A 16,046-nucleotide genomic window follows, 5' to 3' on the forward strand; every position below is an offset into this window, starting at 1 on the left:
GAGCATGCAGGTATAGCCCTGGGACCGAAGACATAGGGGGTTCTACTATATTCCCGCTACGAGAAGGACGATTCCCCTTATATGAGATTCAGGCGACCGCTGGTTTCGCGTACCATAAATCCTTCCGTTAAACCTTACTCAGCTCTGGGTCCCTCGCAGCTACTTAGTTACCGTTAAATTTACCACTGACTGTGCAGTTAAATCATTGGAAATTGGAAAAGAAAGAGACAAAGTAAGCTTTCTAACAGACAAAATCTATGTAAAATAGGTATGAATAATTCTAACAAATAAAGCCGCAGGCTTTTTAAATGGATGCAAAACTGTAAAAAAAAAACCTCAAAATTGTGATTTCATCGCTTTCTCCATTGCCCCGTGTAGCTTGTGTATGGCTTTCTGCTGGTAACCGAGTATGCCCGGGATTAAGCAAAGATTTAGGAAAAAATGTCTTTTCATTATGTTTTTGAAATTTGGTCATCGGTCAAGCGGTGTTGACAATACGGGATTGTACTGTCATAAATAATTGTAAAAAAATATGAAAAAATAAAGTTTTTTTGCCAGAAAAAAATACTTTTAAAAACACTTAAACATGGAACATGGAACCACCAAATTGATCTGGACAAACGTGTAATACGTCTTGGGGTTTTCTTCTTGATTTAACGCCCTATTTTGAGCCACACCCGGTTATCCTCACAGTGGAGAAACGGATGGGTTTGGAAATGGTTTGGACCTCAGTTCTGCCGTGTGAAATTGGCGCCGTTATCAACTCTATCACTAAACCGACCGAAATTATTGAATGTTATTACCGTATAAAACTATTTTGCCATATTCTTTACCATTAAAAAGCCTCAGTCTTTGTTGTGTGCTTTGTCTTTGATGCTCTACCAAACATGACAATTTTTAGCCCACATATGACTGAACAAATTTGGTTGTAATTATCGTCTATGACCTAAAAATTGCACTAAAATCGATCAACTACTTGATTTCATTTCTATACGATAAAATACTTTATCACAAAGCTGTTCCAAAGCATATCACGTGCGTGGTTTATACACGCTTCCACTACTGTAAAGCAATTTAAATAAAATTGCCATTAAAAGTGGAGCAGAAAATATTCACCCACAGTAGCACACAGCCCTTGCTGCAAGTTATTTTCCCTCCCTAGCAGACACCATTTCAAACATTTCCACTCCCAAGGTCAGCCATTCGATCGTTCGTTCGCACTCCATAAATCGTGATCTCGGTCTCTATTCTACGATCCCTTACGCGCAAACTTTTCCAGCACATTATTATTATTCCCTTGCACAGGGCACACACGGCCAATATGGGACTCGTTAGCATCCGAACGATACCGCGGAGACGCGAATGCGCGAAAGGGCAACAGCGCTCGTAACAACCGTTCGCGGACGCTTTGCATCAGAATCATACCGGCAGAAGCAGCCACCACCAAAACTGTGCATGCCGTCAGCAACACATCATCAAATATTATTGCAATCAACTGACGAGATTTCAATATTGCTCCCATGTGGGACATGAAAGGAAGAAAAAAAAAGCAAAGAACCGAAAACAGTCTTTCTTTCCGGCAAGAAGCAACAACAACAACAACAAATCCTGTGTTGTAAACCCGCTTTGATGCTTTCGAATCTTTTTGGCGCACATCAAACCACTCTTCTTCAAACAAATGCGTGGATGTTGAGGTGCGAGATCCATCGGGGGCCACCCGAAAATGTGTTATGTGCGACCAGCTATGTTTACCTTTCAACATTTGTCATCATTTTCGTGATCAAAACGGTGATGGTGGAACCGAAACTTTGGTGGATCGACATCCGTGCTGGCGGTTCTTTCTTCCAGCTCCGTCAGCTTTTTGATGTTGTCACACAGCCGGGAACGTGTTCCCATCCCAGCCCATGATTGGATTGGGGGGGGGGGGGGGAGAGAGGGGGGGGGAGGAACTGATAGGGCAAGCCCGGCAAGCAAGCAATTAATTAGGAATTCTGCATAACTTTTCCAATCATCCCATGGCATGACCGTCAACCAGCGAACTCCATCAATGGGTTCGCTCGGACTCACGTATCCATTTCGGAGCTGTCGATAAAATATGCAAACTTTTGCCATTTTACTCGACGGCGTCAAGCTTTGTTTCTTGCGAGTTTTGCCTTGGCGCGGGTTGGAAAGTGTACTCCAGGCTCCCGTTTGTCTCCGGGCTTGGCTTTTTAAGTCACAGACGGGAAATGAAAGAGTGTCGGTTGCATTGTTGCGTGAAAATTCCCCTCGGTTCTAGCCCAAAACGCTCGAGTTAAAGTAGTTCGGTCACCAACAACCAACCACTCATTGTTTGGCGCTGCTCCAGTGTGAAGATAAAAGGTAAGGTTCATGTATGCTTGATGTGTGTTTTTGTTTCTGGCGCTCTGATTCGTTTCAACGCCCAACACCATCAGCATGACAGTGAATCTGTGTGAGCTGCTACCAAACAAAACAATATGTAGGTCACATAACAACACACCATATATGAGTCAAGACTTATATCCCGCTGCACGATCGTCGAAACACCTGTTCTAATCCCAAACCCTCCCCGCAGAACAATGGCGTCTGGCGTCTGGGCTACTACTACTGCTGTTGCCCGCTTGCCGCTTCGATAGTTGTAAATCCAACGGGCGTTTCGTGCTCGCCCGTTACATTCGCCTCTACCCAGCTTTGTAGTTTTAAAGGCTTACAAAATGGGACATAAACCCGCTGCCCGCACGGCCTCCTTGGCGTCCTTTCCTTCTTGGCACACTTTCGAGCCCGTCGAGCCCGTACTGGAGAATGCTTTTGTACATCTTCGAAACAGCAACTGCTTCCAACATTTTCACGCATTGTTGTATATCCTTCGAAACTCTCCGACCGGGAAGTTGAGCCTGGGGTTGGGTTTTGGGGCCATTGGAAGGGAGCTTTCGGTTGTCGCCCATCCCGTACAACAATGCTGAAAGTTATGCAATGGAGATCAGGTTGAAGTCCTCCATTGTTCGAACAGCAAATGCAGCAAATTGTTTGTGCAATGCCGGTAGTGTTGCAAACACTGTTCTGCCAGCTGTCAGATGATCCCTGCTAGAAGGGCACCATGGCAACAATGTACTGCTTCCTTGGCTTTGACGTTTGTGGCTGAGTTTCTTTTCTTATTCGGAGCAAATGAGAATACACAATTTATGGTGCAATGAAAAGAGTCAGATTTAACAGTCGCCTATCAAACGCACTCTCGAATCCGGTCCGGTGGCTGTGACGCTGGATTATCCGTCCTTCCCGTCAAGTGCAGCGTATCCCGCTGGACGTTGGAATGGAAAAGTTTCACATTGTTTTAATTTCAAATTTGATTTCAAACCCGTCCACGTGGAAGTTTGATGGCAGTTGCATGCAGTAGCATCTTCGTCATCTTCGCAGAGCAATTGTTGACGTTGCTGTGCACTTTCCCGCGACAAATAAATTTGTAATGGAAGAAATGCAGCACCAGCACCAGCGCACCCATTGGTGTCGAATGAATATTTATAACCGGCAGCAGCATCCAGTCCAACGCCCCAGCCAGCAAGTGTTTTCATGAACTTTTGCATGCAAAAATGATAATCGATGCATTATTGATTTAAAACGTTGCCCACACTAACTGTTTGTTTTGCCCTACCGGGCCACAAGCACTGAAATCGGATTTGCGAGAGAAAGTTTGAAAACTCCATTTTTCCAACCCCACAAAAGGGGTTCGGCGCCGGGTGTTACGGGCTGTAAATTTATTCCATTTTCCAATCATTCTGCAATCAAAACTAATTTAAACACACCCGGGACCAACAATGTAAGGTCGGCGGGTTGGCATTGGTATTAGTTACCGCCTACCCCCAATAAAGCATTCCTTGCCTGATCGATACTGTAGCAGCGGGATTGAGTGTTTGACGCTCGGAAAGCAATTTTATGCCAATCAAAGGCTCCCTTAATTTAAACTCATCAACTTCCCCCGATAATCGATAACCGTGTCCCGCAGGATCTGGCTCACTCACGTCAGATCAGTCAGAAGTGTGTGTGTGTGCAGCAGCAGCAGCAAATTCGATCCCGGCCACAATCCCGTCAATCCCGCCTCGCCGACATATTCCATGGTGGAGCCTCGTTTTTTCGCGCGCGGCAAATCGTTCACAAATATGGATAGCGAGTCAAGGCAGGAGTGGAACTTCGTCTCACTTTCTCTATACATGATTTTTATTCTTTTTAGAAAATGCCTTATCGCTAAGTACAGAACGTCCTTGGCGGGGACAAACATACATTCACATACACAAACGCACGCTCGGTTCGTTTTTAGTGGTGCTTTAAAAGCTCTGTATGGTGTGGAATAATGTACCGGATTTGGTGCAAAACCGAACCAATTCTGATTGTTCCCTAACACTCTCCGCCCCTCCCTCCCTTCCTCTATAAAGGTGGCCAGCAAAAAAAGTGAACAGCGAAACAATTCAAAAGTACCAACACTTCTCTTCGCAGAGCTTTCGTTTTTCCTTCTCTGACCTCTATGTGTGTGCTTTTATTAGACTTTTTTTTCTTTTATATGTGTGTTTTTTATCTCCTTCTCCTTCTTATTCTTCTAGTTATGTTTTTTCGTCTTCTTCTTCTTCTTATATTTTTTTGCATTTCTTATACACTTTTTGTTGGTTGTAAGTGTGTTTTGTTTTTTTTCTTTCCTTCCTCGCACGCGCCTCGATAGCCAAATCGAGAGTTGAAGCAAACGAGCAAAGCGCCCGATTACTTGTTTGTGCGTGGGGTTGCAAGGACACAAATCGAGTTAAAGGCGATGCCGCCGAAAGAAACACGAAATTGCTTCGTACCTACCGAGCAGCGCAGCAAGGACATGACCCTTCTCAAAGTGATCCTGCATATTTATCGTGCTTGTTTTGTTTTTTCTTTTGTTTTTAAAGCAATTTTTTCGTGGTTTCTGGTACTTTCTCGCTTACATCTTCAATTTCGCTTTCACCACGAACCGAGTGTTTCAGATAATTCAGACAATGCGTTTAGGGAATGTTGTTGTTCCTGCTGTAAGGTACAGTTGTGTTGGTTGGTGTGTTGGTAGGTTTTGTTGTTTAATTCTATTTTCATTCAACCCGAGAGCATGGCAGCGCATGATTATGAATAAGTTTCGGGTGAAAAACGGGACCAAATTCAGACGGGCCCTTAGCTAAATGTAATCATTGGAGTGTGTGGGAAAAGGAAAACAACACCAACAAGCATACATTAATGTTTAATGTTGAGGCGTTGGTAACATAAATTAATCAACAGCGTGTTGTTTTTACCCCCTTTCCGAAAAAAGGGACACAATTCCTTTGACGATTGGAGTGAGCGTTATTTTAGAACGAAAGCTTAGGCTGTGTCGTGTCTGTTTGACCTTTTTTCATGGGTACTGTTTGGTTTTTGTAGATTACAGTTTCACGTAATTTAAAGCTGGCAATATTTTGTATGTTATTTTTAAGCTCATTTTATAATTTAATGTAAAATGCATCCATATTCCAAGATCGATTCATCATACAGTACGTTTTTCAAAGATAGCAAGCACTGAGTCTTCGGCTATTAGGCCATTAATTAACCGCATGATCTAGCAGAACGATAAACATACATATTTTCTAACATCAATTATTCAATTCAAAGTTGTTCAACTTCAATGTTGTTTTTTTATTACTAAAATATAAGAACTGTGCTAATTCCACTCTTGAAAAAATAATTTGAAAAGCATTGGTTTGAATGATATTTCTTAACAGTAAACACTTATGTATTAACAATTTAAATATTTTATCTTATTTTCGAAATCGAGATTCGAGCACTTTGTGAAAGGATAGCTTCATTCTGAAATCTATTCATTTTTTCTATTTATATAATCTCACAAACTATTAAGAAATCAATTCCCCTAGTATCAATTAGACGAAGCTATAATTGAGCACGTTTTTCGCGTATCTTCCTTACTTAAGGCTAGCGCTAGCGCTTTCAATTTTTCGCTAACCATCCACCAACCCCCCAAATGCCCGATAATGAAAGAAGCGCTGCTCGATTTATTAGCACCAGCCTAAAATAATGGCCATTTTTTCACCTCTTTTCCCATAATTATGGGTGGTCGGAGAGGAGAGAAGGCACACACACACATACACATACAAAAAAAGGTTAATAATCGGGCTCTTATACCGCCGACTTCATCTCGTTCATCTCATTTACATTTTAGGCTCGTCCATCCAGTGTTATATTCAGGCGAAGGTGATGATCTTTTTTTGGGCATTCGAATCGTGGGGAAATGGAAGCTTTTATGTTTCTGGTTGGTCAATTTATTTGCCTACTTTGTTTAGCTATTTTTATGCTTTTATGATTTTTATGCGGTTGACATGATTGTGTAAAAGGCCTATAGGAAAATTTTCCAAACATCCAAAAATCCTCATCCATTTCTGTCGGAAATCATGACTAAATAAAAACAATTCTAGAAACTCAAAACAAAAAGTTTCAAAGACTAGTTATCGAGAAAAAAAAAACTCCAATTCAATTATCCCAGCGTTCACTGTTTACGGCATGAAAACCAATAAAACAGCTGTTTTCAGCATCCTGCATCGTACGCACGAAGCATGACGATGGTAAACGAAAACCGGGCTTTTGTTGTAAATGGAGAAGGTTTACTCCTTTTTAATGACTGGCGGACAATTCTTGCATTTCTCTTGAACTGCGCCCGATTCTCCCTTTAGGACTAGCGACCATCTGCTATCATTCTCATGGATAACTTTCACCGTACCGAACGGTGTGTTACAAGCCTCCCCATTTCTCCATAACCATCGTTCACTTTGATTCGATTCCAACGTTGGAACACTGAAAAGGATTTAACGTTACCCGTGATGCGAAACTCACTTTCAACTCGCTTCCCATTTCGTTGGAAATAAAACTTCCCTCGGGAACCACGGATATCCGGCACGGGAGAGTTGTACCCACGAGGGTTATTGCTCTACATTCGTTAGGTACCATTTTTCGCTAAAGTTTTGCTCGGTAAATGAGACGAGTGTAGAAAGCATAGGCCAGATGCTTGCTGACTGAATATCCTGATGATGCTTCGCAACACACGAATCTTGGTCCTTCCCGCCTCAAAATGGCTTCTAACGTCCACGGTGGGGAATCGGCTCAAATCGCTTGTGTACGCATGCGCCATCTCGTGGTCGGGCGCCGAACCGAACCGAGAAAAGCCGAAAGCTTCCGTTTCGGATCGGATATCTTTACACCAAAAACACACACGGAAGCTTTCGAGCCGTCCATTCTCGAAAGTAGTAGCATCGTAGTAGTAGCCACCATCATCATCCATCCGGTGCCGGTGGTTTTAGCAGCGAGCAGCGCTGGTGGTAACGTTTGCCGCCAACTTTTGTTGTTGACTGTGTCGTGGTAAAAATAAGGTGCTTTTCCCTCTGGGCACAGGATACACCACCATCTAGCAGGCCCTTCCTACTGTTGTGTTATAGCAACCGAAAGCCTGCTGCGAACGCGTGTGAAAGTGAATGTGATTGTGAAAGGAGCATCCAGGCAAACAAACAAAACCCCCACTGTCTCGAGCCCATTGTCAGCTGAGTGGTGATGGTGTGTATGTGTGTGTGTGTGTTAGTGTTTAACACGTGCAAGGATAAGTGTTTGCACGGTGTAGTGCCGGGTGGCGTACTTGTTTAGTGAACGAAAGCACAAGGATTGTTTTAATTGATTCTGGTGAAATTTTCCGCACAACCATCTCTCCCTCGTACCAAGTGGTGTGCGTACGTACTACCATTGCAAACAAGGGGGTATTTTGGTACGGAATCGATTGATAATATTTCGGCACCACAAAAGAAGTGCGACTAAACGTGCGGGCAGCGTAGTTGTGTGGAGCGAATATTCCATCGATCGATCATTGTGTGCGGTGTTTTGCTGGGTACGAGATACGAGACACGAGAAACCCCGACAAAGGCAACGTCAATATAAATTAAGGAATTTGATAAAACTACACCGAAGCACGCGAGTGGCTATGGATATTCGTTATTAAATTCTGCAAACAAAGCACCACCAGCAGCAAACAGTATGTGGTGTCTTTTTTTCCCCTAAATCGGAAATTTTTACAACTCATCACGTACAACAATCGACAATAGTACTGCTGTCCTGCTATCGGTAGCTTGACTTGCACCACGAACTACGAACCGAAAGTTCTGATCCCATTTCAAAGGGATTTGTGGGCTGCGTGTGCTCCAATCCAATCATCCAAACTTGCCAAAACTTCTTATACTTCCAGCTCCCAGAGTGAGGATCAACGTGGCATTATTTGTTTTGTGTGTTTGTGTGCTTGTGTGCGAGTGTCCTATTTTTCCTCGAAGAGTATCCACCAACGAGAAGCATGAGTGTTCAATACTTCATCGACAGCGACCAGCAGCAGCATCTGCGACAATAACCAGTGCTACCAGCAGCAACGGACCGCCACGTGCGTAAGCCAGTTATTTCCATTCCATCACCATTTCGAAAGGATTTGCCACAAATGAAAACACCAAGAGAGCCACCATAGTCATCTACCCGACTGGTAAGTCGAAGCTGTTGCCCATTTCGTCTTCCCAAATGCGCTCACCAAAAAAGTAAAAAACAAAAAAACGCTCCCTCGGCAAACAGTGTCCCCGGAGACGGTGATCATACCGATAGTGTCCTGCATCATTGGCTTTCCCATCCTGGCGCTGCTGGTGATATGCTGCCTGCGGCGACGGGCCAAACTGGCCAGAGATCGGGACCGGCGGCGGAACATCGACCTACAGGATCATGCAGTCAGTCTGGTGCGAATTAATGCCATACATAGGTTCAGTGAGTTGACACGTAGATATAAGCAAAAACTCCCTGTGGCTAAACTGCAAAACATTCACTATCACTTCTTGCGCTACTAGACCATAACTAAAACATCACACATACATCGTAGATGCACCAACACCAACCATCATCTGTTATCATCGAAGAATTCTTTGGAATCTGTTTTCTCTACTCAATATTCCATATTTGATGTGTTCGCTTCTGTCGTTGATTATTACTTGTGTTTACTACACATCAGCCAGATGACGTTTAACGTCAACGCGTCAACGCGTCAAAGGTAACGCGATTACAACTTTGATGCTAAACACCTCAAAACTTCGCAACAGAATACAAAGGAATAGCGGCCTGCTGCTTTTATTTTTACGGCCGGATATTTGACCCAAGTGGCGGGCTACTGCTAGTAGACTTTTCTTTCAACATTCACCATCCATCCGATTTTGCTTATGAGCTTCCGAGTTTGTAATCTGAGTCTCGGTCATCACCAACGAGTTTGTAGGGTAGTTTGTAGGCCTTATTAAGCCACAAAGTCAGCGTAGACTTGCTATAGCCCCCTAAGGCTCTACAGGCATCTCATTTGCCCGGTTCCGACGGGCGTCTCTCAATGTTTATCATAGTGTTTTCTTTTAAAATGAAAAGGACCATCGTATCGTATCCTTTAACTTTTCACAAAGCCGAACGTAAGTGAACATTGTAATATTTCAAAGGGTTCCCTTTTCCTTTTGTAAACCCTTATTCCTTCATACGTTCTCGGTTCCTTCGCTCGTGGAGTAATTTGAACGTTGTTCACTTCGAGCAAGAGTTCACGTTGAGTTATTTATGCCGTAATAGGAATCTCACAGGGAAGGGTTCACACAAAACACAGTGCTAGAGAATGAGACGAGCTACTCTAAAGCAAAATAAGGATTAATTGAAGCTGTGAAAGGGATACCTGCCTGTGCCTGTCAGCAGAAGTAAATGAGAAAATTTGTATTAAAAATTACGAGCCTTGCCGGGATGGGGGAATGAAATGGGGAGGATGGAGTGTGTTTTTATTATGTTTAAATTTTTATTTATTTTTTCCGTGCTAAAAATCCACCCAGACATCTGTTTAAATTCACAATAAATTCCCAAACGTGGCAAGTATTTACGTCTCATTGCGTTTCACCCCGTTGTCTCCACCTATACCTGTTGAAGCAGCTCGTTTAATAATTTACGAAACCTGGCGCGAAAAAAAAAACCCCGTTTCGCATGGCGTTCGCGTGAGCGTTTTTTGCTCATTTTAATAGGGACAAGCATTTTGTTTTTTTTTTTTTTTTTGTCACGGTCACATAATTACCAAGCTATCCGGTGGGTAATGGTGGTGAGTTGATTTGCTGACCTTCCCAGTGACGAGGAGTCTAAATCTTTTGACATTGAGCTCTCTCCCCCCAAAGAAAAAAAAAGGTTTTTTAGGGTGTAATTCTCTTTTGGGTTTGCCTTCATCACATTATCCAATAAACGCTACCGGCCGCGACTTTGGCAAACGTTTATTGATCCTTTGTTTTTCTCCGGTACGCGTTTTTCAAAGGTTGCCCTGTTTTCCCACTTAAAGTGTTGTAACACTTTGGTACAACACTTAGATACTTAGAAGGTTTAAGTAGACGGGGTTTAATACTTGAAACGGTGCAATTTTAACTGTTTGGCTAGGATTGCTGTCATACTGCTGTATCTTCCCTAAAAAAAAATCTCTTTTATTTGTTACACTCAATCAATATACAAATAAATTTAGTACATTGCGTTTTATGTGCATAGACCGCCCATAATTACTTTCTACCCAATCCCCCAGTCTGCATTCAAAAAGCAGCTTCCGTGTTTGATGGATCAATTCCAATGTAAACGTAATCGTCTAATGATGAATTGCACTCGATTGTTTGAACTTCTGATGCGGACTAGGTCTAGATTGGTATCGATTAATTAAGATAATTGATACACGTATTCACGTTCATAAATAAGTACAGATCAATAGCTAAATCATTCTCTAAAACACAAGCGGTGTGCGGTTGGCTCAGCATCAAAGTTTCATTACATTCGTGTTTGGCAATCCTGACCATAAACCATAAAGCATCCACTTTATGTGGTTTTGTGAATCATGGTCATAATAGAGAAATTGTTTGATTTGCAACCGACCAATTGATTTACGTATATACATCGGTAAGTGAGAAAAAATCAACGAACCAGCCTAGCCTGGACCGTAGCTAGTCCAGTTTAATGCAAGCTCTTTTTTCTGTTAGGCTCCACCATACAAGCGAGATTATTACACACGATGAGCACACCTAGTGCCTCTTAATCAATTTCACCACACACACACACATATACACTGTGCTGCAAACATGTAAATAATGTAAAAATACTGCTTCCAACGTACCACTTTGCTGCGCTTTCGCTTCGCTTGCTCTACACATTAGAATAAAATCAATCAATTAAATTTTCATTTGGTCTGCACCGGCCGCTACAGTTGGCCGCTTCAAACTACAATTATTAAAGCTAAAATTTTGCAGATAAAGCCAAAATAAAAAATAAAAACCTTTAATTACAGCTCTAGCCACACATGTACATACCTATGTAAACTCTCCCAACCCACGTTACATACCATAAACCGTAATCGTAAACACCAAACGGTAATCTAAATTCAATTTCGCTTTTAAAAAATGATGCTAGCATGCTCCCGATGCGATGCCAGCTTCCAGATGGCATCTTCTTTCACAGCGAAAGAGAGATGTATGCACTTCTAACACGCTTATCACCTAGCGCTTATGTTAATGCGATGAAAAGTGCCCCTGCACGTATGCACGTTTTGCGTAGCGGCATACGGGCGCAAAGGGGCGAAAAAAAAGGGAGATGAAAAGAACGTTTGATGCAAAAGCTACGGCTGCAACTGTATCACTGCAACTAGTATCTACTATTTCTATTACCATAGTTACCGCTGAACTCTTGCTAACGTCTTTCACTTTATCATATATCCTCCTTCTCTCTCTCTCTCTCTCTCTCTCTCTCTCTCTCTCTCTCTTTCTTCCACCTGTTTTTCCTTCCGCTTTTCACGTACCGTCTCTATTGGTTACGGGGTTGTGTGTTTCTATGTTTTCCATATCTTCCCATCCCATTCTCCAAAACAGATTACAATGCCACGCGAGCTGTCAGTTTGTGTTCTGAGAGAAGTATAAGCCACAGCATACCATCGCTGGAGCTGGACACGATCCTCGAGGAAACGCTCTGTTCGGTGGAGGTGTAGCGTAATATAGAGCGTGGCCCAATGTTTGCGTCCTGATCCCCGTTTTGTGTGGCTGTGTTCCTAACATTAAATGTGCAATTCCGTGATTTCCTTTCGCTAGTTTTCACCAAACGATAGAGAGAAAAACAAACGAACACCTCCATGAGCAGGAACTGGAAAAGCTTTTCAAACCTTCGAGGTGGTGGTGGTGAGTTTTATACGCGAAAGTTAGCCTTTCGAGTGAAGCTAGATGCATTTAAAATCACGTTCGTAATGTGTCTTCCCTTTTCTATGTACCTTTTTTTTCTAGGTTTAAACGTTGCTCGTTATTAGAGTCGGAGTGAAGTCAACACGATCTCAACTAAATAATATTCACGCTGGAAAGCATTCTTCGTTCGCTAGGGGAATGAATAGAACTGAGTGTTATGGAAACGTATAGAACTAACCCAAATCCCCTATTCACAAACGAAACCGTGTATTTATAATCGTCTACACCTCCAGGTCCACCATGCGTAACGTGTAACAATCCTGAAATGCTTTAAAAAAATCCAAAACAAAAACCGTATAGTAGTAGGTGCTAGTATTGTGCGAGCTAATTGAAGAACCATATCAGTATGGTAGTGCTGTGAACGAGAGACCACACTTTTCCCAACAACAGCCTTTTTTCCATTACAGCCTAGCTGGTGTAGTGTAGTTTAAGACGAGGCGCAAGAAAATCATACAAACTAGACGTTCTACAAAGTCCTGCTGTGAGCGGTGAAAATTTTAGCATGTCATCTCTCACTAACTATGAATGCTTTACAAACACATTCAACCTTTCCTCGCTCATCAAAGGTCAAAGGATAGGTCAAAGGTCTTTTTCCTCCATCCTATCGCAACAGAAACTCGCCATCAACCGCCATTCAGGAAGCATATCAGGTGCTGTAAGAGGAACCAATCATGTTTGCAACGTCCGTACACGATTTTATACCACAAAAGTACACAAACACACAGGCCAAGTTTGGGCAGTGAAACGAAATTTCGAAGAATAGAAAAATCAAACCAACAGACTTTCCCATATCAGATGTATTATCATATGTGTAAGAAGCAAACAAAAAGAGAGCTTTTACCGGTTGATCAAATGATCGAAATTATCATCCCAAATGGAAACACACGTAGGAACCCCATCTCATCCCTGATCACCTGAAAAACGAACAATCTAGTAAGTTGATTACGAATATAACACTCACAAAAGTAGGCAATGGGCAATGGGTCGAATGTTGCTTTGATCAGCGCCTGTCAAATCTGCAACATTGCAACGTTACTTTTAGTAGGAATTGCGAACGTCAGTTAGTAGCGCGAACAAGTTTTCCAACCACAGCAAGCAAATCATCCATATTTGTGTGCTTCAATTGTAGTAGTAGTAGTAGTAGTTAAATGTATTATTATAGTGTATGTGTGTGTAGAGCTGTATATATCGAGTAATCGGAACCAACAAAAAAAAAAAAAGGATGTGCACACCATGGACGATGCTTCTAAGCTATAATTTAGATGTACAAGTGACTCCATCCAGCGCATCATCATCCCAACAAGGCAAAAAAGTCCCAGAGAACCAAGCACAACGACGACGTGTTGATAGGTTAGCCACCGGTTGGTAAATTGAAACATATCGAGGTCCCAATGCCGAGTCCTTTGGCCAAACCGTTTTCGATGGATCGTATTTTTTATATAGCGCGCTCGGCTTCTTTTTTCACCCACTATTCCGAAGGATAATTCATCCCCATAACCCCATCATCATCATCACCCACCACACCACCCTGTGCTGCTGCTACAGTGTAGCCAAGCAGAGACAAATAAAGGTATGTGATTTGTGTAAAGCTAATAACGAGTTGTACTGCGTAATCTTGCAAAAACGTTAGGAAAGGTAAGTATCGAAGTGTCAAAAAAGCAGAAATTGTTTGAGCGTGACATCCCTGTTTATAAATGCCTGACAAATAACCGTTGAAAGGCCGAGTAAGAACGTCTTATATCATAACTTATATGTTTCCTTTCAGCAGTAATTTTAGGTCTTTGCCAATAAAATATTTCGTTCGATTGAAACGAAAAGTTTCTTCCTTTGCAGTACCCAAAGTACTATTTCTATCAGATAAACTATAAAAAATGGATTTTGTTTTGTTTGATCGTAGAATGGTTTTGCAACAGCCAAGGACACTGATCAATATTTCGAAGGATCTTGATGGCATTTTTAGTACTTCATTTACGTATCCTACATTCGAGAAAAGTCGTATTTAATATGAATTTTTCACAAATAAAAGCTATGAGTAATTTCAAAATTAAAACATAGACCATTTAATCACTCCGTTCATCACGGAAACCTAATGACAAGTGATTAAAATGTAAGACAAACACTGTAAAGTTTAAGAAACATTTCATAAACTTTGTTTTTCAATTTCATCACGAATGATGTAAAATAGCAGGATATTGAAACTGCTGAATTTGCTTCAAAGATAAGAAAATACTTTTGTTTGGAACCCAACTTTTAAAGACTTGTGATGGACTGTGATGCCTGAAACTTTTTTTTTTTTTCGTTTATTTATAGAGGCTTTGCGTCTCTGAGTCTATATTTGCCTCTCTACTGTGTACAAAAAGTCGTTAATACTACTACAAATAGTTGTGGATTTGTCTTACCTTTTGCTTAAAAAATATGGCAATTATTGCTAATATCAAGTTATAACTACTGCTTAAATTTCTCTATATAATTTGCTGATGCGTAAAAATCTAATAAGGCGGTTCTAATGCAGTTTGTCCAGTGAAAGGAGTGTCTCGCAATCGGTGTCAAGTTGGCAGGTGGCTCGGTGTGTCGTGTATCCATGGCAATCGGTGTGGCGGACAGTGATGCCACACCAACGTCACAGAAGTTGCAACAGAAGTTGAGTGAAGGACTGGATTGATTCAGAAAGTAGGAATATTTCAGGTGTCTATGTCCTATTCGAAGGCGGGATAGAACTCGCTGATTGTAGTTGGAATCGGGAATCATCCCATGGTGTTGTGCTTGATAATGCGCAGTTTGTTGCTGAGGTCCAGGTTGTGTCAGGTGGTGTACCAGTATTTGGAGACTATCGTGTTGGTAAAACGGATGGCTTCGACGGGAAAGTGTGTTTATGCTTCTGTTGGACGAAGCCAACCTCTGTTGGCCAGACGATCGGCTTCCTCGTTTCCGTTGATTCCGAAATGATCCGGAATCCAACAGAAAACGGTTGTCGGGGGCGCAGGTATGGAGTTTAGGAGCTGAATGTGGGGTCTTTGGAGGTGCCGTGCTTCAGGTCGGCTTGAAAACTGGCCCTGTCGTTGAAGAAGACGTTCGGTCGGTCGGTTTGTAGTTCTTCGTCCTCGGCTAGTTGTCTCAAACTTCGGCTAGGAAGTTTGATGGCGCAGTTGTCTACAGAGGAATGGATTCCAAAGCCGGGTGTAGTCTTTATCTGAGGTCGCCTGCAGACCTATCATGGATCTTCATTATTTAAAAATATGTTTGTTTTTTTTTCAAGGAAACGGAAGAAAGTACGCATCAAACCATTGAATTTTGTTAATTGTTCGTTTATTGTTTATTGTTAATTGTTTATCTACAACTTACAACACGCTTAAAAGCTAAATGTGAAACATTCTAACCTTATCGTAAAACGTTTCGTCAATTGTTCTTGCACCGATGGTATGCATTTCGAAATGTAAGAAATAGAAAACGAAAACAAAAACAATCTACATACAACGTGCTCATTTACATGCTTTAATGAACCTATGTTTGGTACACAGAAAGCAAATCGTCCTCCTCAATCATTATGAACAATTAAAAAACCTTTTCCTTGCATACCCGCAATTCCGCACACCTGGTGCCAGACTTGTGATTTTACGAAGAGTATTGTCTTTTTTCACACTTTTCATTAACATTATTATAATTATGGGCATGAAGTATGAATTGATACGATTAAAAGTTGGTGGTCGAAAAAGCAAAACAGACGGC

The 16,046-nt window shown here is 41.9% G+C and overlaps 2 protein-coding genes across 2 annotated transcripts in view; both read left to right on the forward strand.

Moving 5' to 3' along the window:
* The window catches only part of LOC126558167 (26S proteasome regulatory subunit 6B), a 199,445-nt gene that overhangs the window by 25,290 nt on the left and 158,109 nt on the right, over nucleotides 1–16,046 (forward strand). The window lies entirely within an intron of this gene.
* Nucleotides 2,437–12,083, forward strand: LOC126567123 (uncharacterized). The gene is made up of 4 exons (XM_050223356.1): nucleotides 2,437–2,479; nucleotides 8,465–8,551; nucleotides 8,638–8,823; nucleotides 11,958–12,083. Exons 1-4 carry the CDS (start codon nucleotides 2,437–2,439, stop codon nucleotides 12,071–12,073), a joined length of 432 nt encoding a protein of 143 aa, XP_050079313.1. The 3' UTR covers nucleotides 12,074–12,083.

The sequence above is a fragment of the Anopheles maculipalpis genome, chromosome 2RL (genome assembly GCF_943734695.1).
Source record: "Anopheles maculipalpis chromosome 2RL, idAnoMacuDA_375_x, whole genome shotgun sequence".
In the NCBI taxonomy this organism is placed as follows: Eukaryota; Metazoa; Arthropoda; class Insecta; order Diptera; family Culicidae; genus Anopheles; species Anopheles maculipalpis.